Genomic DNA, 26,970 nt, shown 5'->3' with positions numbered 1-26,970 from the left:
GCCTGTTGCTATGTCAAAGTCACATGCGTTAAATTATGATGACTGAAATACATTTTGACATTAAGAATAACAAATGTTACTTTGACGGAGGGGCGAGTTTCTCAATTCCACGGCTATTTCTCTTCCATTCTGATAAGTTCCATTTAAAAACTGGGATAGGATGATGGAGAGAGAACTGCATTTATTATAGGAAAACTATTATATTTCTACGTATTGTACTAATTTCCTGTTGATGCTCTAACATGTTAGCACAAACAGCATGAGACAACACAAATTTACTAACATACAGTTCTGCAGGTCGGAGGTCCGAAAATCAATGTGTCAGCAGGGCTGTATTCCTTCTGGAGGCTCTGGAAGAGTCTTTCTCCTTGCCTTTCCTGGCTTCTGGAGGCCACCTGCATGCCCTGGCCCATGGTGCCTTCCTTGTATCACTCCAACTTCTGTTTCCATCATCACATCTCTGTTGAGTGACTGACCCTCCTGTCTCTCTCTTATAAGGACCTCTGTAATTACATTGGTCCACCTGGATCATCCAGGATCATTTCCCATCTCAAAATCCTGAACTTAGCCCCACCTGCCAAGTCCCTGTTCTGTGAAAGGTGACATGCTCTGAGTTCCAGGACTTAGGACGTGGACATCTTTGGGAGGCCATTATTCTGTCCCTTATGTATATTTTTCTTTTATCTTGCCACTTTACTGAACTACCTTAGTTATAAGAGTTTCTGAGTTGTCTTAGATTTTCTATGTAGATTTTCTTCAAATAACAATAATATAGCCTTTTTGCTTCCAAAGTTCATACTGCTCCTATCTCCTCTTGCCTCCTCTTCAATATTAATTATTTTTGAGTTAACAATTTGGAGAGGAGCACAGGCTCCGGACGCACAGGCTCAGCAGCCATGGCTCACGGGCCCAGCCGCTCCGTGGCATGTGGGATCTTCCCAGACCGGGGCACGAACCCGCATCCCCTGCAATGGCAGGCGGACTCTCAACCACTGTGCCACCAGGGAAGCCCTGAGCTAACAATTTTTAATACTGAAATATTGCAGAGAAAAATACAGATATTAACATAGTAGTACCCATGTACACAACATCAAGATTTTACGCAAATATTTTACCATATTTGACTTACAACACTTAAAAAATAAGACATTCTGGAATGTAACTAAAGCACACCCTTCCCTATTTGTCCTTTCCTCTCCAGAGAACTACACTATTCCAATTCATATTTGTATTATTTTATATTTTTAGAATTTTCTCTGAAAGATCATCTTTGCTAGTTGCTTTTTTTCACTCAGAGTCAGCTTGGGATTTACCTATGTTGATGTAGTTCATTTATTTTAATTACTGTATAATATTCTACTGTACAAACAAACCACAATTTCTTTATCCATTTCCCAATTCTGGAGCAGTAAATCGTTTCCACATTTTTGCTAATACAAACAGTGTTTAATGACCATCTTTATACACCTCAACTTGTACATGTATGGGAATAACCTCGAAAGCACCCACCTGGATGCATTAGTGATAAGTCATAGGGCCTTGAAATCTTTCATCGATCTAGGTCTCAAAAGTGCCTGAGTTAAAGTATTTCTCCTACAACTTTGCCAGCATTTGGTGTTTGGGGGCTTTCAAATGTTTGCCAATATTTTGGACATGAAACAGTGCTGTTGTTTTAGGTTGTATCTTAAGGATTCCTCATGAGCTCAAGAGTCTTTAGGAAGGTTTACCAGTCCTTGAGGCTCTCCTACTGTAGCTGTCTATTCAAATCTTTATACTCCTAACTTCTCCTAATACATTTTCTATCTTTTTCCTTTTCTAATGTATGCATTAAATATGAATTTTTCAAGTTCTTATTTAGCCACCAAATAAATTATTTTATTTAATCTCCATGTGGTTGGTCAGACCCCAGTTAACTTGTAATTTATAATTTTTCTTGGTTGAGTTATTAAAGGTGTGCTTTAATTGCACTGTTGTCACAAAACATAGTCTGTGTGATGATAATTCTTTGATACCACTGAGATTTGCTTGCACAAACACCACAATTTCAAGGAATAAACAGAAAATGAAACATGAAAAAAGAAAAGAGAGAGAGATTTGCTTTACAGCCTAGTGCAGAGTCAATTCCCAAAATGTCCCACATTTGGTTGGTAAGAATGTGTTTCCCCTAATTGCTCAATGCAGGTGTTTATATATGCCCAATAGATTAAGCTTGTCAATTTGTTGCTCAAATTTTTAATACTTATACTTATCTATTAGCTTCAATGAGATATGTGTTAATTTGATATTGTATATGGAAAATAGCCATTAATAATTCTCTGAGGTTTTGCTCGTATATTGGAAACTATGTTGCTGGGTGCAGTAAACTCCCAGTTTATTATATCATCTAGTCTTTACATCACTATGTAAGGCTTCTGTGTCTAAAACACCATTTAGTTTGATAGCAATGTACCTATTTCAGAGTACTTTTGGTTAATGTAGTCCTACTCTGTATTTTTATTTTTTTAATGATTTTTTTTTTAAACATCTTTATTGGGGTATAATTGCTTTACAATGGTGTGTTAGTTTCTGCTTTACAACAAAGTGAATCAGCTATACATATACATATGTTCCCATATGTCTTCCCTCTTGCGTCTCCCTCCCTCCCACTCTCCCCATCCCACCCTTCCAGGCTGTCACAAAGCACCGAGCTAATATCCCTGTGCCTTGCGGCTGCTTCCCCCCAGCTATCTACCTTACTACGTTTGTTAGTGTGTATATGTCCATGACTCTCTCTCGCCCTGTCAAAACTCACCCTTCCCCCTCCCCATACCCTTAAGTCCGTTCTCCAGTAGGTCTGCGTCTTTATTCCTATCTTACCCCTAGGTTTTTCATGACATTTTTTCCCCTTAAATTCCATATATATGTGTTAGCATACGGTATTTGTCTTTTTCTTTCTGACTTACTTCACTCTGTATGACAGATTCTAGGTCTATCCATCTCATTACAAATAGCTCAATTTCATTTCTTTTTAAGGCTGAGTAATATTCCATTGTGTATATGTGCCACATCTTCTTTATCCATTCATCCGATGATGGGCGCTTAGGTTGTTTCCATGTCCTGGCTATTGTAAATAGAGCTGCAATGAACATTTTGGTACATGACTCTCTTTGAATTTTGGTTTTCTCAGGGTATATGCCAAGTAGTGGGATTGCTGGGTCATATGGTAATTCTATTTGTAGTTTTTTAAGGAACCTCCATACTGTTCACCACAGTGGCTGAACCAATTCACATTCCCACCAGCAGTGCAAGAGTGTCCCCTTTTCTCCACACCCTCTCCAGCATTTATTGTTTCTTGATTTTTTGATGATGGCCATTCTGACTGGTGTGAGATGATATCTCATTGTAGTTTTGATTTGCATTTCTCTAATGATTAATGATGTTGAGCATTCTTTCATGTGTTTGTTGGCATTCTGTATATCTTCTTTGGAGAAATGTCTATTTAGGTCTTCTGCCCATTTTTGGATGGGGTTGTTTGTTTTTTTGTTATTGAGCTGCATGAGCTGCTTGTAAATTTTGGAGATTAATCCTTTGTCAGTTGCTTCATTTGCAAATGTTTTCTCCCATTCTGAGGGTTGTCTTTTGGTCTTGGTTATGGTTTCCTTTGCTGTGCAAAAGCTTTGAAGTTTCATTAGGTCCCATTTGTTTATTTTTGTTTTTATTTCCATTACTCTAGGAGGTGGGTCAGAAAGGATCTTGCTGTGATTTATGTCATAGAGTGTTCTTCCTATGTTTTCTTCTAAGAGTTTGATAGTTTCTGGCCTTACATTTAGGTCTTTAATCCATTTTGAGCTTATTTTTGTGTATGGTGTTAGGGAGTGATCTAATCTCATACTTTTACATGTACCTGTCCAGTTTTCCCAGCACCATTTATTGAAGAGGCTGTCCTTTCTCCACTGTACATTCCTGCCTCCTTTATCAAAGATAAGGTGTCCATATGTGCGTGGGTTTATCTCTGGGCTTTCTATCCTGTTCCACTGATCTATCTTTCTGTTTTTGTGCCAGTACCATACTGTCTTGATTACTGTTGCTTTGTAATATAGCCTGAAGTCAGGGAGCCTTATTCCTCCAGCTCCTTTTTTCGTTCTCAAGATTGCTTTGGCTATTCGGGGTCTTTTGTGTTTCCATACAAATTGCGAAATTTTTTGTTCTAGTTCTGTGAAAAATGCCAGTGGTAGTTTGATAGGGATTGCATTGAATCTGTAGATTGCTTTGGGTAGTAGAGTCATTTTCACAATGTTGATTCTTCCCATCCAAGAACATGGTATATCTCTCCATCTATTTGTATCATCTTTAATTTCTTTCATCAGTGTCTTATAATTTTCTGCATACAGGTCTTTCGTATCCTTAGGTAGGTTTATTCCTAGATATTTTATTCTTTTTGTTGCAATGGTAAATGGGAATGTTTTCTTGATTTCACTTTCAGATTTTTCATCATTAGTATATAGGAATGCCAGAGATTTCTGTGCATTAATTTTGTACCCTGCTACTTTACCAAATTCATTGATTAGCTCTAGTAGTTTTCTGGTAGCATCTTTAGGATTCTCTATGTATAGTATCATGTCATCTGCAAACAGTGACAGCTTTACTTCTTCTTTTCCGATTTGGATTCCTTTTATTTCCTTTTCTTCTCTGATTGCTGTGGCTAAAACTTCCAAAACTATGTTGAATAAGAGTGGTGAGAGTGGGCAACCTTGTCTTGTTCCTGATCTTAGTGGAAATGCTTTCAGTTTTTCACCATTGAGGATGATGTTTGCTGTGGGCTTGTCATATATGGCTTTTATTATGTTTAGGAAAGTTCCCTCTATGCCTACTTTCTGGAGGGTTTTTATCATAAATGGGTGTTGAATTTTGTCGAAAGCTTTCTCTGCATCTATTGAGATGATCATATGGTTTTTCTCCTTCAATTTGTTAATATGGTTTATCACATTGATAGATTTGCGTATATTGAAGAATCCTTGCATTCCTGGAATAAACCCCACTTGATCATGGTGTATGATCCTTTTAATGTGCTGTTGGATTCTGTTTGCTAGTATTTTGTTGAGGATTTTTGCATCTATGTTCATCAGTGATATTGGCCTGTAGTTTTCTTTCTTTGTGACATCCTTGTCTGGTTTTGGTATCAAGGTGATGGTGGCTTCGTAGAAGGAATTTGGGAGTGTTCCTCCCTCTGCTATATTTTGGAAGAGTTTGAGAAGGATAGGTGTTAGCTCTTCTCTAAACGTTTGATAGAATTCACCTGTGAAGCCATCTGGTCCTGGGCTTTTGTTTGTTGGAAGGTTTTTAATCACAGTTTCAATTTCAGTGCTTGTGATTGGTCTGTTCATATTTTCTATTTCTTCCTGATTCAGTCTTGGCAGGTTGTGCATTTCTAAGAATTTGTCCATTTCTTCCAGATTGTCCATTTTATTGGCATAGAGTTGCTTGTAGTAATCTCTCATGATTTTTTTTATTTCTGCAGTGTCAGTTGTTACTTCTCCTTTTTCATTTCTAATTCTATTGATTTGAGTCTTCTCCCTTTTTTTCTTGATGAGTCTGGCTAGTGGTTTATCTATTTTGTTTATCTTCTCAAAGAACCAGCTTTTAGTTTTACTGATCTTTGCTATTGTTTCCTTCATTTCTTTTTCATTTATTTCTGATCTGATTTTTATGATTTCTTTCCTTCTGCTAGCTTTGGGGTTTTTTTGTTCTTCTTTCTCTAATTGCTTGAGGTGCAAGGTTAGCTTGTTTATTCGAAATGTTTCCTGCTTCTTAAGGTGGGCTTGTATTGCTATAAACTTCCCCCTTAGAACTGCTTTTGCTGCATCCCATAGGTTTTGGGTCGTTGTGTCTCCATTGTCATTTGTTTCTAGGTATTTTTTTATTTCCTCTTTGATTTCTTCAGTGATCACTTCATTATTAAGTAGTGTATTGTTTAGCCTCCATGTGTTTGTATTTTTTACAGATCTTTTCCTGTAATTGATATCTAGTCTCATGGCGTTGTGGTCGGAAAAGATACTTGATACAATTTCAGTTTTCTTAAATTTACCAAGGCTTGATTTGTGACCCAAGATATGATCTATCCTGGAGAATGTTCCATGAGCACTTGAGAAAAATGTGTATTCTGTTGTTTTTGGATGGAGTGTCCTATAAATATCAATTAAGTCCATCTTGTTTAATGTATCATTTAAAGCTTGTGTTTCCTTATTTATTTTCATTTTGGATGATCTGTCCATGGGTGAAAGTGGGGTGTTAAAGTCCCCTACTATGAATGTGTTACTGTTGATCTCCCCTTTTATGGTTGTTAGTATTTGCCTTATGTATTGAGGTGCTCCTATGTTGGGTGCATAAATATTTACAATTGTTATATCTTCTTCTTGGATCGATCCCTTGATCATTATGTAGTGTCCTTCTTTGTCCCTTTTAATAGTCCTTATTTTAAAGTCTATTTTGTCTGATATGAGAATTGCTACTCCAGCTTTCTTTTGGTTTCCATTTGCATGGAATATCTTTTTCCATCCCCTTACTTTCAGTCTGTATGTGTCTCTAGTTCTGAAGTGGGTCTCTTGTAGACAGCATATATAAGGGTCTTGTTTTTGTATCCATTCAGCCAATCTGTGTCTTTTGGTGGGAGCATTTAGTCCATTTACATTTAAGGTAATTATTGATATGTATGTTCCTATTTCCATTTTATATATTGTTTTGGGTTCGCTACTATAGGTCATTTCCTTCTCTTGTGTTTCGTGTCTAGAGAAGTTCCTTTAGCATTTGTTGTAAGGCTGGTTTGGTGGTGCTGAACTCTCTCAGCTTTTGCTTGTCTGTAAAGGTTTTAATTTCGCCATCAAATGTGAATGAGATCCTTGCTGGGTAGAGTAGTCTTGGTTTCAGGCTATTCTCCTTCATCACTTTCAGTATGTCCTGCCACTCCCTTCTGGCTTGTAGGGTTTCTGCTGAGAGATCAGCTGTTAACCTTATGGGGATTCCCTTGTGTGTTATTTGTTGTTTTTCCCTTGCTGCTTTTAATATGCTTTCTTTGTATTTAATTTTTGACAGTTTGATTAATATGTGTCTTGGCGTGTTTCTCCTTGTATTTATCCTGTATGGGACCCTCTGTGCTTCCTGGACTTGATTAACTATTTCCTTTCCCATATTAGGGAAGTTTTCAACTATAATCTCTTCAAATATTTTCTCAGTCCCTTTCTTTCTTTCTTCTTCTTCTGGAACCCCTATAATTCGAATGTTGGTGCGTTTCATGTTGTCCCAGAGGTCTCTGAGACTGTCCTCAGTTCTTTTCATTCTTTTTTCTTTATTCTGCTCTGCAGTAGTTATTTCCACTACTTTATCTTCCAGGTCACTTATCCGTTCTTCTGCCTCAGTTATTCTGCTATTGATCCTATCTAGAGTGATTTTAATTTCATTTATTGCATTGTTCATCGTTGCTTGTTTCATCTTTAGTTCTTGTAGGTCCTTGTTAACTGTTTCTTGCATTTTGTCCATTCTACTTCCAAGATTTCGGATCATCCTTACTATCATTATTCTGAATTCTTTTTCAGGTAGATTGCCTATTTCCTCTTCATTTGTTAGGTCTGGTGGGTTTTTATCTTGCTCCTTCATCTGCTGTGTGTTTTTCTGTCTTCTCATTTTGCTTATCTTACTGTGTTTGGGGTCTCCTTTTTGCAGGCTGCACGTTCGTAGTTCCCGTTGTTTTTGATGTCTGTCTCCAGTGGCTAAGGTTGTTTCAGTGGGTTGTGTAGGCTTCCTGGTGGAGGGGACTAGTGCCTGTGTTGTGCTGGATGAGGCTGGATCTTGTCTCTCTAGTGGGCAGGTTCACGTCTGGTGGTGTGTTTTGGGGTGTCTGTGGCCTTATTATGATTTTAGGCAGCCTCTCTGCTAATGGGTGGGGTTGTGTTCCTGTTTTGCTAGTTGTTTGGCATAGGTTGTCCAGCACTGTGGCTTGCTGGTCGTTGAGTGAAGCTGGGTGCTGGTGTTAAGATGGAGGTCTCTGGGAGATTTCCGCTGTTTAATATTATGTGGAGCTGGGAGGTCTCTTGTTGCCCAGTGACCTGAAGTTGGCTCTCCTACCTCAGAGGCAGAGCCCTGACTCCTGGCTGGAGCACCAAGAGCCTTTCATCCACACGGCTCAGAATAAAAGGGAGAAAAAGTAGAGAGAATTAGTAGAAGTATGAGGAAAGAAAGAAGGAAAGGAGGAAAGGAAGGAAGGAAGAAAGAAGCAAAGAAGGAAAGAAAGGAGGGAGGGAGGGAGGGAGGCAGGAAGGAAGGAAGGAGTGAAAGAAGGAAAAAAAGACAGAAAGAAAGATGATACAGTAAAAATAAAATAAAGTATAATATAGTTATTGAATTAAAAAATATTTAGAAAAAAAAAAAGGGACGGATAGAACCTTAGGACAAATGTTGGAAGCAAAGCTATACAGAGAAAATCTTACACAGAAGCATACACATACACCTTCACAAAAAGAGGTAAAGGGGGAAAAATCATAAATCCTGCTCCCTGAGACCACCTCCTCAATTTGGGGTGATTCGTTGTCTAAAGGAGGGAGGGAAGGAAGGAAAGAAAGAAAGAACGAAGGTAAAGTATAATAAAGTTATTACAATTAAACTTAATTATTAAGAAAAAGAATTTTTAAAAAAAAGTCATGGACGGATAGAGCCCTAGGACAAATGGTGGAAGCTAGAGTATACAGACTAGATGTCACACAGGAGCATACACGTACACCTTCACAAAAAGAGGAAAAGGGAAAAATATCATAGATTTCGCTCCTAAATTCCACCTCTTCAATTTGGGATCATTCCTTGTCTATTCAGGTATTCCACAGATGCAGGGTATATCAAGTTGATTGTGGAGCTTTAATCCGCTGCTTCTGTGGCTGCTGGGAGAGATTTCCCTTTCTCTTCTTTGTTCTCACAGCTCACAGGAGCTCAGCTTTGGATTTGGCCCTGCCTCTGCGTGTAGGTCGCTGGAGGGCGTCTGTTTTTTCGCTCAGACAGGACGGGGTTAAAGGAGCCGCTGATTCGGGGCCTCCGGCTCACTCAGGCCGGGGGTTGGGGGATGGGGGAAGGAGGGGCACTGCGTGCGGGGCCGGCCTGCGGCGGCTGAGGCAGCGTGACGCTGCGGCAGAGGCCGGCGTGACGTTGCACCAGCCTGAGGCCCGCTGTGCGTTGTCCCGGGGAAGTTGTCCCTGGATCCCGGGAACCTGGCAGTGGCGGGCTGCACAGGCTCCGCGGAAGAGGGGTGTGGAGAGTGACCTGTGCTTGCACACAGGCCCCTTGGTGGCGGCAGCAGCAGCCTTAGCGTCTCCCGCCCGTCTCTGGGGTCCGCGGTTTTAGCCGCGGCTCGCGCCCGTCTCTGGGGTTTGCGCTTTCAGCCGCGGCTCGCGCCCGTCTCGGGGGCTCGCGCCCTCAGCCGCGGCTCGCGCCCGTCTCTGGGGTTCGCGCTTTTAGCCGCGGCTCGCGCCCGTCTCTGGAGTTCCTTTAAGCAGCGCTCTTAAACCCCTCTCCTCGCGCACCAGGAGACAAAGAGGGAAGAAAAAGTCTCTTGCCTCTTCGGCCGGTGCAGGCTTTTCCCCGAACTCCCTCCCGGCTAGTCGTGGTGCACTAACCCCTTCAGGCTATGTTCAAGCCGCCAACCCCAGTCCTCTCCCTGAGCTCCGTCCAAAACCAAAACCCGAGCCTCAGCTCGCAGCCCCGCCCGCCCCGGTGGGTGAGCAGCAAGCCTCTCGGGTTGGTGAGTGCTGGTCGGCACCGATCGTCTGTGCAGGAATCTCCCCGCTTTGCCCTCCGCACCCGTCGCTGTGCACTACTCCGCGGTCCCGAAACTCCCCCCTCTGCCTCCCGCAGTCTCCGCCCGCGGAGGGGCTTCCTAGTGTGTGGAAACTTTTCCTCCTTCACAGCTCCCTCCCACTGGTGCAGGTGCCGTCCTTATTCTTTTGTCTCTGTTTTTTCTTTTGCCCTACCCAGTTACGTGGGGAGTTTCTTGCCTTTTGGGAGGTCTGAGGTCTTCTGCCAGCCTTCAGTAGGAGTTCTGTAGGAGTTGTTCCACGTGTGGATGTATTTCTGGTGTATCCGTGGGGAGGAAGGCGATCTCCGCGTCTTACTCTTCCGCCATCTTCAAGGTCCCCCCCCCCTTTTTAATGATTTTTATGTTTATATACTAGACATGAATCTTGTAAACAACGTATAATTTAACATGTTAATTTATGTCTGTATGTGTTAACCTTATGAGTTTCTTAACTGATGGGTTTATTTTTAAAGTGCTAATTTTGCTTCTTAATTCTCTCTTCCTATTTTCTACTCATTTTTTTTCTTTATTCTCCCATTACTTGTTTGAACGTTAGGCTTAAGTGGCTAGCTTTACTAACTTTTATAGGCATACCTAATTTGACAAAGTCTCCCCAGTACAACCAAATACAAGCACCTTGAAATGCTGTGAGCTACAATCACCCCCCAGACACCAGAGCTTTGAGTCATTGCTTCCCAGTGTTTAGTTACACTCCATTTGTACATCCCCAGGGGTCATTATTACTGATGATTTTTACTAACAGTATTTCTTTGGATTTGCCAACCTTTACCAAGGTTACCGAGTTCTTTCCTTGCCAAGTCTGCCTGCATCTCACTCCTTCCTCCTGGTTCAACTGAGCTCTTCCTGATTCTCATCCGCTCTTTGGGTAAAGGACTGAGGTTGTAAACACTCTTACTCTTGGTCGAAAATTACCTGTTACTTTCACACTTGAATAATAGCTTAGCTGGGTACAGAATTCTATACTGACAATTACAGTACTGTCCTCTGTCTTTTGTGGTTTTGTTACAAGTTCTGCTGTTCCTTTGTGGGTAATCTGACCTTTCCCCTCTTTGGCTACTTTTCATATTTCCCCTTGTCTTTGCCGTTTCGAAGTGTCACTAGCTGTGAATTTAGTTTTATTTTAGCCTCAACGGGCCTCCGTGCCATTTCCAACATCATGCCTTCCATCAATTCTGTGAAATTCTCTACCAGTATCTCATGAAATATCGTTTCTCCCTTCCCCTTTATGTCTCCTTTGAAATCTCCTTCTTGATATATGCTGAATTTCTTTATGTGATTCCTCCAAACTATTCACCTACTTTTATATTTCCTGTCCTTTTAGAATCTTTAGCTAAGCACAGTCTACTGTCCATCAAGTTTTCTCATTTCGTCTACTACATTTTTCATTTCTAGAAGGTCTCTTTGGTTCCTTTTCAAACCCACCACTGCTTTCTCTTCCTTTATCTTTAATCCTTCTGGCTTCATTGTTTACTAGCTCATCACTCATCCTGGGCCTCTCTGAGTGTACTTTGTAATTTTCCCCTGCAGGGCTGGTTTTTCTGTAAGCATCCCTTTAGGACTGGGTTCCTGCAACAGGCAGTGTCAAATGTTCACGTTCATTCTTGGGCTCAGGGTTCCCCCACAACATTCTGGTAAATGTAAATGTGGTTTCCTGATGTGTGGATCCAAGTCTGATTTCTCATGGGAAAGCCTTCTGTGTTTCCCACCTCGAACCAGGCTTCAGGCAAGCCCTCTTCTCACCCTCCTGGGCTAATGAATGAAAATTCCCCCCTGTTTCCTTAGGTCTCCTAGGACTTAGCCACGGTGCCTAATCTACAACATCTCTGATCTCTGCCTCATGGGTTGCCTTCTGGCATGATATTGAAACCCAAGGCTTCTGATGTAACTAAGCCTAGCAGAATAGTTTCTACAGCAGGGGTGATATTTCATAGGCCTTATATTAAGGCATAAAAAATGTAAATTCCTTCATTTTTCTAAAACCAAACTTCATTTTTTTCTCAACCCCTTATTTCTCCTGATTGAAGGAAATGTAATACATCCAATTCCAGTGAAATCAGTAACTTTAGCATGTTTAGTTATTTCATGTAATCTCAAAATCAGGATTTTCTACTTCTGGGTATCCTCTCTAGTGAAAGCTATTCCAGCGTCAAAACACTGAAGATTGATGTGTCTGTAGCTACCCTTTGCCTGCACCATCTTTTGCCAAAGTGTCCTCGTCTTACTGGTGCTCGTTCTACTCTGGAGCCCATGGATGCATCCACATCTGCCCCATGGCCACAAGGTGACACCGCTGAAGAGCTCACCACTGGAAAGCTCATGTCATAACTGCACAACACCTGCAGAGTCCAACTCTTTGTCTCAGTTAAACTTTTTCCCAGGAAAACTGGGCCGTTCTCCATGGCTGTAAACAAAGTGGAACCACCTGGCTGGTTCCTGCCTTGGCGGTCCAGGGCTATCACAATTTTGTTTCCTTCCTATTCCTGGCTCCTGGGCATTTCTCCATCTCTCTTGCAAGTTCATCGAAGCATTTACATCTTTTACGAATATTTTATTGAGCACGTGTATGTAGTTTAAGTCTGAGGGAGGCCAAGTTAGTGTGGTCCACCATTACAACCATCATTATTCTCTGGAGGCCGAAATGAAAGTAGAAAGAAAATTCTATGAAGACTAAACTAAGCACAATATTGCTTTCTCCCTTGGTGTTCAACTGCCAGCCAGTTTTTCACCTCTCAGCTTCACTTCCTTTCCGTGTGAAATATGGCATTTGTACTGGCCATTGCTAAGTTCTCCTCTAGCTCACAAAGCCTTCCTTTAGAGTTGCCCCAAACCTCTCCAGACGCAACTGAACAGGCCAGGAGGAGCTAGACATAGGCGACCGCAAATTCTGCTACCTTGGATCCGGTCAGCCCGCCACAGCGTTAAGAGAGGAGAACAGAAGTTTTCCCTTTTGATTATCCAAGGGGGGGGGGTTCCCCTTCCTCACAGCAGGGTCACTTCAACAACTGATGCTAATGCATTCCAACTCCCTGATGCCCAGGCCAGCTCTCTGCTTGCCCCTAAACTCTACACAGTGGAGCTTAGTCCAAGCATGAAAACATACTAAAGGCAGAGGTAACAAAGAACCTGTTTCCAGTGGACACCACTCCTGACCTCACAGTCAGATCAATGATTAACGATTTTTTTTTTTTTTTACACCAACTGACCGTCCACATATTCACCAACTTGGTCAAATGACTAAGGTGTTTGAGGATCTGCTTGTTTACCAGATCACGCTGACTAGCCTGGGAGGAGATAAGGAAAGCCATGTGTACTAGGGTCATGAGGTCACAGGGCTTTGATTGGTGGAAAATAAAACAACCTGCCTAGAAGGGCAGGTGATGAGGGGACCCTGAGAGCCAGCGCAGAGGACAAAGCTGCTCTTCCCAGAAGGAAGTATTTACAGGCCAATAAATCCGTCGGGGGCAGTGGCAGGGGCTCAGACCTTCCCGCTGAGCTGTCTAGCGGTCTGCACGGAACCAGCAGCAGAAAGAGTTGGAGGAGGGGAGCTTACCAGGGGGAGTAACAGGGCCAGAGGAGGGTGTGAGACTAGAAAGGATGGAAATCAGAGAAAATGAGAAAAACAGGGGGAAATGAAATTAAAAGACCTGAGAGATGGAGAAAAGTAAGTAACAGTGTTTGGTGGAGAACAGGGTGCTGTGGGTTGAACTGTGTCCCCCAGTGAGATAGTGGTGCTGGAACCTGTGAATGTGAACTTACCTGGAAATTGAGTCATCGCAGATGTAATCAAACTGAGATGAGGACATATGGGTGGGCCCTAATCCAAAGGCTGGTGTCCTTTAAAGAGGGACATTTGGATACAGACACAGAGAAGATCACGTGAAAACAGAGGCAGATTGGAGTAATGCGGCCCCAAACCCAGGAACTGCACGGACTGCCGGCAATGCCAGAAGCTAAGAGACATGGACGGTTTCTCCCTCAGAGCCTCCAGAAAGCGCTAACCCTGCCAACACCTTCATTTTGGACTTCTGGCCTCCACAACTGTGAGAATAAATTTCTGTTGCTTAAGGAACCTAGTTTGTGGTCCTTTGTTACGACAGCCCTTGGAAAATACTGCAGGGGGCTCGAGGGATTGAGGAATAAAAGCAGAAGAGAGGGAGAAGGAAGGAGACCATCTGACAAACAGGGTGACACCCACATCCTTTCAAAGGGACAGGGGCACAGATACATTCACACACACAGACACAGACACACACACACACACACACTTGGAGGGTTCAGGCATAGGAAGACAGACCTAGACCCAGAAAACCAGATGCAGGCACCGGCAGGCTCAGAGAGAGAGAAGCACACAGGAAAACCAGGCGGCTGGGAGTACATAGGACTTGGTACATATCAGGGGTGGGTCATAGGGAGAGAAACACACACACACACACACACACACACACACAGACAGACGCACACACCTGAGACAGACGTTAGACAAGCACACATGAACAAGCTCCCTGCAGTTTGGTGTTCAAACTCAGTGGGCTGAAGAAGAATGACTGCCTCTCTGTCACCTTCAATAGGGACAACAATGGATGGTCCAGCCAGACAATGGCCACCAGTTGCCGTGACTACATCCCAGCTGACGTGCAGGTCTCCAGCAGCTACCCTGGGAGAGTGAGTGGGGGACATGAGAAGGAGAAGCAGAGAGGAAGGCTTGGAGACAGAGACTGGCCTCATGCTCCTGGAAGCAGGCTGTGTCCCCACCCTCCCCAGAGTGGGCTCCCGTGCACGTGTACGAGCTCCCGTGCCACCCAATCTGCCCCGGACAACATGACTGTGTACATTTCGAAATCTCTCATCTATGGGTTGAGGCTTTCTCCCAACATGGCTGAGTTTGTCCAGATCCCGGGCAGCCCAATGGGCTCTGCAAATTCACAGCCGGCAGGAGGGTCAGGGGAGCTCAATGAGCAGCCTTCACCTCGAGAGTGGCCAGGGATCAGAGCCTGGAAACCCATGTTACATCTGTCCAGAGGAAGTGGGGCAACACTTTAGGCCCTCTGCTCGCTGTCTGGGGGAGCCCCAGGTTTCCATGACCAGCCAGGGCACACTCAGAGGGGAGGTGACAAGTTTCCAGCCACAGACTTAACGCTAACTGTGTCTGCAAGCAGGGTGCTGTTTTCAAGTTTACCCCGTCAGCCCTGGAGACCCTCACTCTCTAGTAAACTGCAGGAAACACTGACACACACATTCACACACACATCAAGAGTTCCAGAATAAAACAGAAATGCACCCAACATATATGCTAATCAATCCTTGTGTCCTATGTGAATCGGGAACCAGGCATCCAGTAAACAGACATTAGGCATCGTCTTCATGCCAACATGGTGAACTCTGTTGATGGCTTTTTTTTCTCTGTCCCAGGAAATTTTAGCTCAGCACTGCAGCACAGCGTGTCGCAAATAGCAGGGGGCAGCCTGGTGAGTAAGGCATCGACTCTGGCCCTGTGATTTAGAATGCCCTACAGATCACCTCTCATTGCAACACATCCTCAAGTGGGGAGAGTCAGGAATTCCCCTTCTGGTTTCAGTGGGGATGATGAGTAGTCCTCCTCCTAAGACAGGAGACACAAGCAAGCGAGTCTATTTTTGGAGGTTGCAGGACGAACAAGATGAGTACCACCTGTCCGGGCTCTCAGAAATGATCCACTTCCCACACACATTCCAAAGTACTGATTTTACAAAACCGGAGATGTGTTACGTATGCATTTAAAATACAGCCTTGGAACAAAAGAGCAAATGGTTTCTAGGCCAAATGCACACTTTTGTAAGTATAATAATAATAAATAGAGTGTCTAATATAGCAAAGAATATAAAACTCCTGTTAAATATCGCTATAACCGGAGTCGTAAGCCTTCAGTCCTAACAGTGACAGTACTTTGGAATACAGAAATTTCAGGCAAACGTTTCAGCTGTAAATCACAGTGTCTTTTGTATTCATTTTTTCCTTCTAGACTCTGGGATCTCTCTCTCCCTGAATACCAACCACCAATTACATGTTAAGTGCTCAATCTTGGCCCAGTGCATTTGAACTCAAATGCTTTTTACGCTTGTCACTAATTCTCAGATCCTGTTTTGTTTGGTGACAGGCTGGCCGCTGGTCGTTTCCACCTGCCTGCAATTTTACAGATGCGTGGGCATCATAAACGGTAACTGGGTTAAAGAAATAGCTCATACAGTCCATTTGGCTCTTATTATTTTTTATATATATGATTTAAGCCAAATGTGGCCAAGTAGTAATGCTCCCTGAAACTCTTTAAATAAAAAAATGCGTGGAATAATAAATTTGGCATTGTCAGGCCAGTTCCTTCCGTCACTGAGGGTGTGAGAAGGAGGTCGGGGGATCAGAAAGGAAGAGTGGATTGAGTCCTCGTTTGTGCAAGAGCCATAACCCATAAGGAGGTAAAATCACACGACGGGACTAGAGAATTGTGTTGCAAGGGAATAACTGAGGCCCCTGGGTCTCCCTGGGGGTGCCATTCACCAGGCTCCTGTCCCTGAGGGGCTGCTGTGGTCTCGATGCTTAGAAACTGATGGACACACTGAAAATCATAACTGTGATAATGACAAATGGCCTCAGCATCCAGCCACTGCTTTTTGGGTGAGAGCTATACACTAAGCCCTTCCATCCCTCCAATGGCTGTGGGTGAGATGTGGCCGAGAGCAGTGCCCGGACCCCAACAGGATGGTGGAGCGCCACTCAATCCAGGCCTGTCTTCTGGCCAAGCCAAGCACGGACCGCTGCACTCACCATGCTTCACTATTCGGTGCTGCCACTACAGAAAAGGGGCCCAGCTTGTTGTGGTCCTCTGCATCCTTTTTTACTGCCTTTTTACAAGCGTGCACACATGCTCACAGACACGTGTACACACACACGCACAGCCGCTTGACAAGTTAACTTCTGCAATTGGTATTTCTGTGCCCTGGAGAAGCTTCCAAACTCTAACTGAAACTCCCCTCAGCCCTGCACACACACTGATGTGCACACAGTTGTAACACAATCACAAGTGTGTTAACAAAATCAAGAGGCAACCCAATCCCAACTAAGCAGAGGACATTAGAAAGCGTCCTGTTCTAGGCTTGAGAAGTTGCTCGAATACCAAAAAGGAGGTCAAGGAATTCCACCCAAGCCACTGAAGCTGACTTATTGATGTTTGGAACTTACGGCTAGTTGGCAATAAAGTTTCTATGACCGTTCAGCCCATGGTCATTCAGCACCTCGATTAGCAAATGCATCTTCCAACCAAGTGGACCAGGAGTCCAGCGGCTGCTTCTGCCTCCTTTAGGGCAGCTGTGAACACTCGGCTTGAAGAACAGCAGCCGCCAGTGCAGCACTCCTTCCTGGCCCCTGCACACCCCAGCCCATGCCCACAATGAGGCCCCGCTCTGCCTGGAGGAAGAGGTCTGCACATCTAAACACAGCCCCAGAGCACGTTTTCCCGAGGGAATATTAGCGTCCACAGAATTACTGCAGGTTGGATTTTAGGCTGCTACTGTGGCTCGTCCACTTATTTAGCCACACCTTCCTCCTAATTCCCCTCTACTTCCCCTCCATCGTCCTCCAGAGCTGCCAGGGAGATCTTCACAAACAGTAAATCAGGTTACACCACGTCCCAGGCTTTCCAGAATGAAGGGCATCTCTTACAATGAAATAGAGCTTTCTCCTGCCATCTAAACAGCTGTGCACGCTCTCCTAGGGCTGCCCAACAGAACTTTCTTTGATAATGGAATGCTCTAGATCTGTACTGCGCATATCATGGTGGCTTCTAGCCACAGGTGGCCCCTGAACACTTGAAATACAGCTAGTAAGACCAAGGAACTGGAGTCAATTTTATTTAATTTTAATTGACCTAAATTTAAAGACCCACACATGGCTGATGGCCATGGTACCGGACCCAGAAACCTCTCCAACCTCAGCTCCCCCAGCCCATAAGCCCCCACCTTCTCCCAGCTGCCCCAGGACACCGAGTCGTCTTGGCCTCAAGGTCTTTTCACAGGCTTCTGCCCCGGCCCCAGACACACCCTCTTCCCACCTTCTTTTAGCAAATGTCAGGTGTTCAGACCTCAGCACAACATCCTTTTCTTAAACCAAGACATCCTTTCCTTTCCTTCCAGCTCACCACACCCTCATTTCTTCCTTCAGACTACTCGTCACAACTCCTAGTGTTATAACTTAACAGTTTTCCCAATTCCTCAGTCCAGTAAACTCTGAGAGGCAGAGACACACTTGTTTTGATCACCAGTTGTGCCCAGCCTCACACAGTGCCTGGTACGGAGCAGTCAGGAAATCTGTGTGGGCTGTCTCGACTTCGGGCTCAGTCACACTTGTGAGAAGTGATTTCAGAATCTAACCATCAAAAAATATCTTTCTTCCTAAGAAACCTCTCCTGAGGCCCAGCATTGTACACAAGCTTCCAGAGACCAGGTCTTGTCTGCCTGGGGAACACATCCTTGTCCCAGTAGAGGCTCTCCCCTAACAAGCAAGGTCACAGCGACCAAAGTAGGACTGCGAGGCGGTCGACTGAGGAAACTAACTTGTGTATTTACTGCATAACATACTAAAGAGGAAAATCCTTGTCAAGGAGCCTCCAGACACCGGGTGCTACGAACAGCATGTAGAGCCACGCACTCTTTTTTTTTTTTTAATTGGAGTATAGTTGATTTACAGTGTTGTGTTAGTTCAGGTGTACAGCAAAGTAAATCAGTTATACATATACATATATCCACTCATTTTTAGATTCTAGTCCCATGTAGCTCATTACAGAGTATTGAGTAGAGTTCCCTGTGCTATAAAATGGGTCCTTATTAGTTACCTATTTTATATATAGTAGTGTGTATATGTCAATCCCAATCTCCCAATTTATCCCTCCCACCCCCTTTCCCCCCTGGTAACCATAAATTTGTTTTCTACATCTGTGACTCTATTTCTGTTGATTTAAACGACTGTTTTGAGGCCAGAAGGGAGCAGCTCCCTGTGCGACCCCAGGAGGCCCTTTCAGGACACAGAGGGACATCTGGTCAACTCGGCTGAGACTGGTGGACTTGAGTCATTGCTGCTCAATCCCCGGGAGACCCAGCCTTGGACACGTGGAGGTGAACACGTTCCTGAGGGAACACAGGGACCTTCAATGTGCAAGGGGCTGAGAAACTAATATGGATTTCTGGGTTCTGAATAATGCTTAAAAAAAGAAATTAAACAGAAATGAAGTGGTTGTTTTAATCGTTAATTGTTATACACTGAACTGTGTCCCCCCATAATCACATGTTGAAGCCCTAACCCCATGTGTGTGACAGTATTTGAAAGAGAGGCCATTGGGAGTAATTAGGGTTAAAATGAGGTCATGAGGGTGGGGCCCCCAGGAAGGGATCCGAATCTTTATAAGACAGGAAGAAACCAGAGCCCGCTCTCTCTCCCTGTGAGGACACAGCAAGATTGCACTGCCTACAAACCAGGAAGAGTGCCCTCACTAGGACCTGGCCATGCCAGCACCTTGATCTCGGACTTCCAGCCTCCGGGACTGTGAGGAATAAATATCTGTTGATTAAGCCATCCAGTCTGTGGTGTTTTGTTGCGGCAGCTCAAGCTGACTGAGGCAATAATCTAAGGCAATATGGTGACAGCGGATGAAGCAGGAAAATCGTCACTTCCTCAAGTGACTGGGCTGCATCACAGGAAATGGGGTCTATCGACTCTACAAATCTAAGACGCCAACAAAGAGTGCCAAGTGAACAGTAACCCTTACAGTGACCTCTGGGAAAGCCCGGAGCAACAAGACAAAGAACATGGTCTTCGGTGATCCTTTGCAGGAGGGCCACCTGTCCGCCTGAGGTGCCCCTTAGTCTGGACAATTACACCTCGACAATAAGCCCAGAAGACGGCCACTTGTCCTCAGGAGACTTCGTGGCCAAGCCAGGAGTCCAGCTCTTAAGGCTCCACTCAGGCCCCACGAAACATCCCCAAAGCCCCTTCCTCCCTCCAGTGGCAATCTGTCTACCCCTGCCCTCTATCTCCCACCCACCCACAGGCTTCTGACTAGCTCCAACCAGCCCTCAGCACCCTCACAACTGCATCAAGAGACACAGATGTAGAGGGAGGCAGGCCACTGCACGGATACTAAGCAGGACCCTGTGGGGTTCCTGGGCACAAAAGCCTGTGCCCCCCATTTCTTGATTACAGGAAATAGGCTTCATTCAGCCTCCATGACCTTCCCTGAGTTCCAATGGGCAGTTCCAACAGTTGCTAATCAGGGAAGGGAGAGGATGTGGAGACAAGGGAGGAACAGTCAAAAAAACAATAGTGCAGCCTTGGGGCAGGGTCCTGGTTCCCCCTCAAAGGATACACATAACAATATCTTTGAGCTGTTTTGCAGAAACTGAAACCCCCACCTGGTGGGAGAAGTGAAAGGTACGCTGCTCACAAGCATGTAGACCCCAGACCAGTTAGAACCAGAAGGCTGATGATGCTGACTCCCACTTACCTCACCACCAACCAGTCAGAAGAATGTCCACAAGCTGATCATGCCGTCTTTGAGCCATTACTATAAAACTCCTCACTACCCCCTGCAGGTTGGGACACACAGTTTTGAGGGCATTAGCCTGCTGTGACCCCCTCTGCCTGGCAAAGCAATAAATGTATTCTTTCCTACTTCACCCAAAACTCTGTCTCCGAGATTTGATTCAGTGTTGGGATACAGAGGCCGGATTCGACTTCACACCCACCCATGGGGCAGCACTGGGCCACAGGGGACCCTGACCATCCATCTCATCAGGCCAAGCCTTGAGTAGAATGGTACTGTGAGCCCCTCTACATGGTACCGTGAAAACACTTTCGAACACTTGCATTCAAAGAGCACTTCACAATTTACCTTTTAGAGTTGGAATAGGGCTGTCGTGTCCATCCAGTTGTCCCAAAGGGTCATTCGGGTCGGGAACCTCTGCTTGCCCTGTGCAAAAAGAGCACAGCACACACATTACTGAGGTTTCCCTTCAGGACCTTTACTCTGCTTCTCATGCAGAGATAATAATGTTTCAGCAAAACTCCCCACTGTATAGAAAACCTAGAGGGATAAGGCGTTATGGTAGCTTCCAGAGGGCTTTTCTAGCATCAGATTTGATACAACAGCAAAAGTGATTCTTGCTTTATCCCAAGAACAGCAAAATGCAAATGCTTTGCGGCACATACGGAGGAAGCAAACATGTGGCTGAAGTTTCATTAAGGGAAAGACAGAGAGATTGAAACACAGGATGGCAAAATTAAACACTCTGGAGCCAGAGTCAGCAGGTGGCCCTCCAAATAGAGGCCCCTGGTAATTCTGAATAAATTCAGAATTGGAGGGTTTCTTCAGCAGCTCATTCCCCTCCCGGCCCCCAGACCCACCGGCAGCCAGCAGCCAAGGACTGATCTACCCGTAACTGTAAGGACAGAAGTTTCTGATCCTTATGGCAATTGCAACCCCACACCTCAGAGGCTGTGTCAGAGGGAGCAGCCACCCCCAAAATCATAAACACCAATGGCAAGAACAGATCTGGTCTGTTCAAGTGGGAATACAACACAGAGTCATGGGTCCCCCGTCCTGGAATGCCGGGGAAGGGTGGGCAGGTGTGACTGATGACCTAGAAACTGTTTGGGGCCTCATAGAGACCCTTCTCAATATCCCAACGCAGTTTACTTTCAAGACTTTCACCCCATACCTTGGCCTTGACTGGGTCGCACTGGTTGGAGGTGGGGGTAGAAATGGCGAAGTCAAGGGTGACTCTGACAACACATCTGGATGAATCTGGGTTTATAGCATCAAAGCCTATCAAAGAGTGGGACACACATACGATGGAAAATGATGCAGCTTAGAAAGAAGGAAATCCTGACACGTGTTACAACATGGATGAAACTTGAAGACATTATGCCGAGTGAAATAGCCTGACACAGAAAAACAAATACTATATGATTAATGAGATACCTAGAGTACTGAAATTCAAAGAAAGTAGAATAGTGGGTAACAGGGATTGTGGGGAGGCAGAATGGGCAGTTAGTGTTTGTTTAACAGGGACAGAGTTCCATTTTGGGAAGATGAGAAAGTTCTGAAGCTGGATAATGGTGATGGTTTTACAACAATGCGAATGTACTTGATGCCACTGAATTGTGCATTGAAAATGGTTAAGATGGTAAATTTTATATGTATTTACCACATTTAAAAAAATTATTAAAGGCAGTTTATAATTCAATATTGGGTCATCCCACTTGCCTCTCAAATGAGAGACGAGAACTAACAAAGCCCCCAGACACTTCAGATCCCGCTTAAGATGAGGCCTTGCTCAGAAAAACTGGTGTCTAAAAGTGCAGTACAAGTGATTTTCAGGCAGAACCAGGTACGCAAGATTCTTCAAATTATTTAGCTAAACAAACACTGGCCGGTTTACACTTAAGGGTACCCGTGTGTCTAAGCCAATCCTCTCTACCCGCTTGTTCCTAAGTCACAGGACACTCGAGGCGACGCATCAGCTTGCAATGCCCTTAGAATTCAGGCCCAGTTCCCAAGCAACCAACAGGAGACATTATTTCTGAATGGGCCCATGGCTTTTCACATTCAATTATGGTAGAGTCCTTTCTATCACTCCCAGTCCAAACTTACCCACCCGTCAGAAGCCATGCACCCGTACCATCTTTCATAAAATGTCCTTGATCAACCATTCAGAAGTAACACCTTTTAAAACTATGCCCCAAGAGACTTCCCTGGTGGCACAGTGGGTAAGAATCCACCTTCCAATGCAGGGTACTCGGGTTTGATCCCTGGTCAGGGAACTAAGATCCCACATGCCCGGGGTAACTAAGCCCATGGGCTCTAGAGCCCACATGCCACAACTAGAGAGAAGCCTGAGCACTGCAACGAAGAGCCCGCGCGCCACAGTGGAGGATCCCGCATGCCTCAACTAAGACCCGACGCAGCCAAATAAATTAATAAATATTAAAAACAAAACAAGCCAAAACAAACTGTACACCTCTCCGGTGGCAACCACATCATTTCTCTGAATTAATAGTTGCATATGTTTTAATTTTCCTCAGTGGATTGTAAACAGCTGGAGGACATCAGAGGCTGTGTCTCTATTGAGGGCTAATGGTCCTAGCACTAAAACCTAGACAGAATCTGGGGCTGCTACAGGACAGGGACAAACATGAGCTATGTAAGCCAATCAACACGGTTCAGTTGAGGTTTGAAATTTTAAATTGGCATGTTACACATACAATCACTCAGCACTGTTTAAATGTAGAGAGACCACAGGAAATCAAACACACTTGTACTATATACACATATCTGAAAGAGGCATAAAAATTATTAACTGCTTAGAAATTGACAAATGGTGTGAAACAGTCAAATAAATATACACTCTGAAGAAAAATAAGCGCCATTAGCCCAATTCCACTGGGCACGAGGCTCCTGGCTCTTCCAAGGCAGCTTTTAGTTTGGAAGCATAAGTATTTTCATGAGCATCCAAGCCGGGGTGTGGACATGCGCACTCTTCATGGGAGAAGAGCCGGAGGTGATCCAAATGCTTCTGTTGACTCATGAGCAGATGTCACCCCCACAGAGACATGCAAAGTTGTTCTCGACATTAGAAGTGCTGAGATTCTCCCTGTGTATATTGCCCTGGTCAGCACATATGCTGGAATTTGATTTTTTGTTTCTCCTCAGCCTTAATTTTTACCCTAGGTAAAATTTAGCTTGGGCATTTGAGCAAGAGAGCATCATCTACATATTTGGAAAAACAGGTAAGTTTCAAGTAGCCCACCAGGCTAATATCAGGGACCCCAAGCTTTGGGACTTAGATGTGAAAGCATACAGTGGCTGATATCCTGCCCATTTCCTCTGCAAGTCAAATGTGTGAATAAATTCATGATATCCAATCACCTCGGTCCTTAGAACTGACACCTTAAGTTCCAGCAAAACTAGGCCCTATTGTTGCTTCCTGAGAAATAAGGGCAGTATTTACATTCTGAAGTTAAGAGTCTTCATTCTCCTGGCAGAACAGCCATCTTTACTCAAGATGCTGCACCTCCTAAAATTTACAAGCAAAATGTAACAGGGGCAAATGTGAACCTGGGGTATGGGGACAAGTGAGACCAGGGTCTAGTGCCTTGGCAGATTCCAACAGGATTTCTCCTGGCCCTAAAAGGGTCAAGAACAACCTAAAGGGAAAAAAAAATGAAACAAACATAAAACAGAAACAACAAAACTGCCACCCACGCATCAAAGTGTCACTATTAGTTATCTGAAATTATATAGGTAATTTAAATGTCCTCTTTTATTTTTCAACATCTTTACAATGAACAAGCATCAAGCTTTTAACTGACATAATTCACATACCACAAAAGTCCGCATTTTAAAGTCTATAATCAAGTGGTTTTTAATATATTCACAAGGTTGTTCAACCATCTCCACTATGTAATTCTGCAATATTTTATCACCTCCAAAAGTAACCTTGTTCCCATTAGCAGTCCCCCAGAATCTCACCTCCCCCAGACCCTGTAACCACTAACCTGCTTTTTGTCTCTATGGATTTATCTGTTTGGGCCATTTTATATAAATGGAATCATACGATATGTGGGTTTTTGAACAAATATTAATTTTATTAGGTTTTTAAATTTTCATGCCCAAAAAGAAAAGAAAAAAAAAAAAAAAAAGAAGGCTAGAGAGAAGCACACTGTACTAGGTGATTAGCAAAGGCCATTAAATGCTACATCAGCACATCAGGCCACTGCCCAGACCCTGTGGGGAGGTTTTGGCTGCCCAAGTAGACAGGATGTGGAGTATGCATGGGAGACACAGTGATGACTAAAGGATGAAAGACAGAGAACTATGGAAAGCTAGAGAACTAGGATTATTTATCCAAAGATATGACGGTTTAGGAGCTGAAAGTCTCACTTGGAAGAGACCAGCACACGTTCACATTCCTGCTGTAGATAAGACATGGCTCGTGACAAGAAGGACTAAGGAAGGATTTCATCACTGCGAGTTTAGGGGCCACCAAAATGAATGCAGCATTGAGAACTCGTGTCATCTGCTTTCTCCCCGAATAGCATGTTCTTCTGCAGGTCACCAGGGCTGGACGAATGATCTCTATCCACCTTCTTCACCCCATAACCCACCTCGGCAATTACTGCCAGCCCAGTTCAGTCAGCGATTAGTCCAAGGTGGTGAGAGTCCAGTCAGATCTCCCACATGGCTGTCCTGAGTGCTTCTTTACACAAAGGTCCCCTTGGGTTTACCTGATGCCGGTACCCTCACCCCAGCTGGCTGACTGGAGATGGGGAAGACCTAAAGAGAGAAAAGGTTCTGGGAGGAATTGGCTGCCCTAACTCCTCAGGACTTAATTATTGTTTTCTGAAAACTAGGCTATTACTTGGAGCAAATCTACATGTCCTTCGTTTTGGTAAAATACTAAAAGTTGTACTAACACCACACGTGTCCATGAAGAATGTGAATTCATGGGGGCTTCCTTGGTGGTGCAGTTGTTAAGAATCGCCTGCCAATGCAGGGGACATGGGTTCGAGCCCTGGTCCGGGAAGATCCCACATGCCGCAGAGCAACTAAGCCCGTGCGCCACAACTACTGAGGCCCGCGCACCTGGAGCCCATGCTCCGCGGCGGGAGAGGCCACTGCAATGAGAAGCCCACGTGCTGCAACGAAGAGTAGCCCCTGCTCCTCACAACCAGAGAAAAGCCCCGTGTGCAGCAACAAAGACCCAACGCAGGCAAAAATAAAAATAAATTAAAAAAAAATAAACTTATTTAAAAAAATGTGAATTCATGACGCTCTAACTTTTTCCATTGGATGTGAGTGATCTTCACTGGAAAAAAACACACAGGGCGACAATGTAAAGCTACCAGAAAACTCAAACCTTTGACAGCATCAACCAGGTAGTGATCATTAACTCTTTATTAGTTTTTTGATGTTTAAAGAAAGGAGAGCATTGGGCTTCCCTGGTGGCGCAGTGGTTGAGAGTCCGCCTGCCGATGCAGGGGACACGGGTTCGTGCCCTGGTCCGGGAAGATCACACATGCCGCGGAGCAGCTGGACCCGTGAGCCATGGTCGCTGAGCCTGCGCGTCTGGAGCCTGTGCTCCGCAACAGGAGAGGCCACAACAGTGAGAGGCCCGCGTACCGGAAAAAAAAAAAAAAAAAAAAACCCATCATTTATAAAAAAGAAAGGAGAGCATTTAATATGGAAAAATTTAAGTGTGGCAGGTTGCCATGCAATGATACATTAAGTGTATACTTTCACCCATGTCAAAATTACACTTTAAAACCTAGAGCAAAGACTAACTACAATGTGGTAACCAGAGTGGGATCCTAGAACAAAAAAAAAGATATCCAAAAGTCCAAAGAAAGACGAATAGTATGGATTTTAGTAAAGAATAATGCGTTGATCTTGGCATATCCGCTGTGACAAAGGTACCACACTAATATAAGATTTAACACTAAGAGGAAGCAGAGTAGGAGGAATATGCAAACCCTCTGCCCTATCTTCACACAGTACAAAGTTTATTGAAGAACAATTAAACATTCTTCCACACTGGTCAAGCACTTAACCAAGGCTCACAAGTAAAGAGCTGTAGGAAAGAGCCTATCTCCAAACAGCCTTAATGGTGCAAGCCAGGCATGAACATTAACTGCGCGTGACACAGATTCACAGAATCTGATACAGTTTATTCAAAGATTCAACAGCATAACAGTGAATGCTCAGCAATTAAATCACTTTTGAGAATACCGGGTTTTGAGCTAAATTTTACGTTAATTGTCATGGCATGGTGATACGGGCTCCTAACCTGATACTTAGCATGTACTCTTAGCAGCACTTATCACTGTCCCGTATATTCAGGGCTGAACCAATTGGTGTCTGAAGAAAGACCAGATGAAAGGATGCGTTGTTGATGTTGCTGGGCTGGTTAAAAAATCAGGGTTTCCCACAAGCCCGCAATAGCTGGAAATGCACGGCCGGCCCAAATGGGTGCAAATTCTGAGTAATTAGAAACCGTGCCTCAGTCAAACAAGATCTCCTACAGACCTTCTCTCAACACAGGCCTCTAATGTGACATCTTGAT

The 26,970-nt window shown here is 44.2% G+C and overlaps 1 protein-coding gene across 1 annotated transcript in view; it reads right to left on the bottom strand.

Moving 5' to 3' along the window:
* The window catches only part of ROR2 (receptor tyrosine kinase like orphan receptor 2), a 225,181-nt gene that overhangs the window by 34,792 nt on the left and 163,419 nt on the right, over positions 1–26,970 (bottom strand). The window contains exon 2 of the mRNA XM_065879169.1: positions 20,742–20,819. Coding sequence (XP_065735241.1) covers positions 20,742–20,819 — 78 coding nt within the window. The remainder of the gene's footprint in view (positions 1–20,741; positions 20,820–26,970) is intronic.

This window comes from Phocoena phocoena, chromosome 6 (genome assembly GCF_963924675.1).
Source record: "Phocoena phocoena chromosome 6, mPhoPho1.1, whole genome shotgun sequence".
Classification (NCBI taxonomy): domain Eukaryota; kingdom Metazoa; phylum Chordata; class Mammalia; order Artiodactyla; family Phocoenidae; genus Phocoena; species Phocoena phocoena.
Note: the sequence above shows the minus strand (reverse complement) of the source record. Positions and strands in the feature narration are given on the sequence as shown.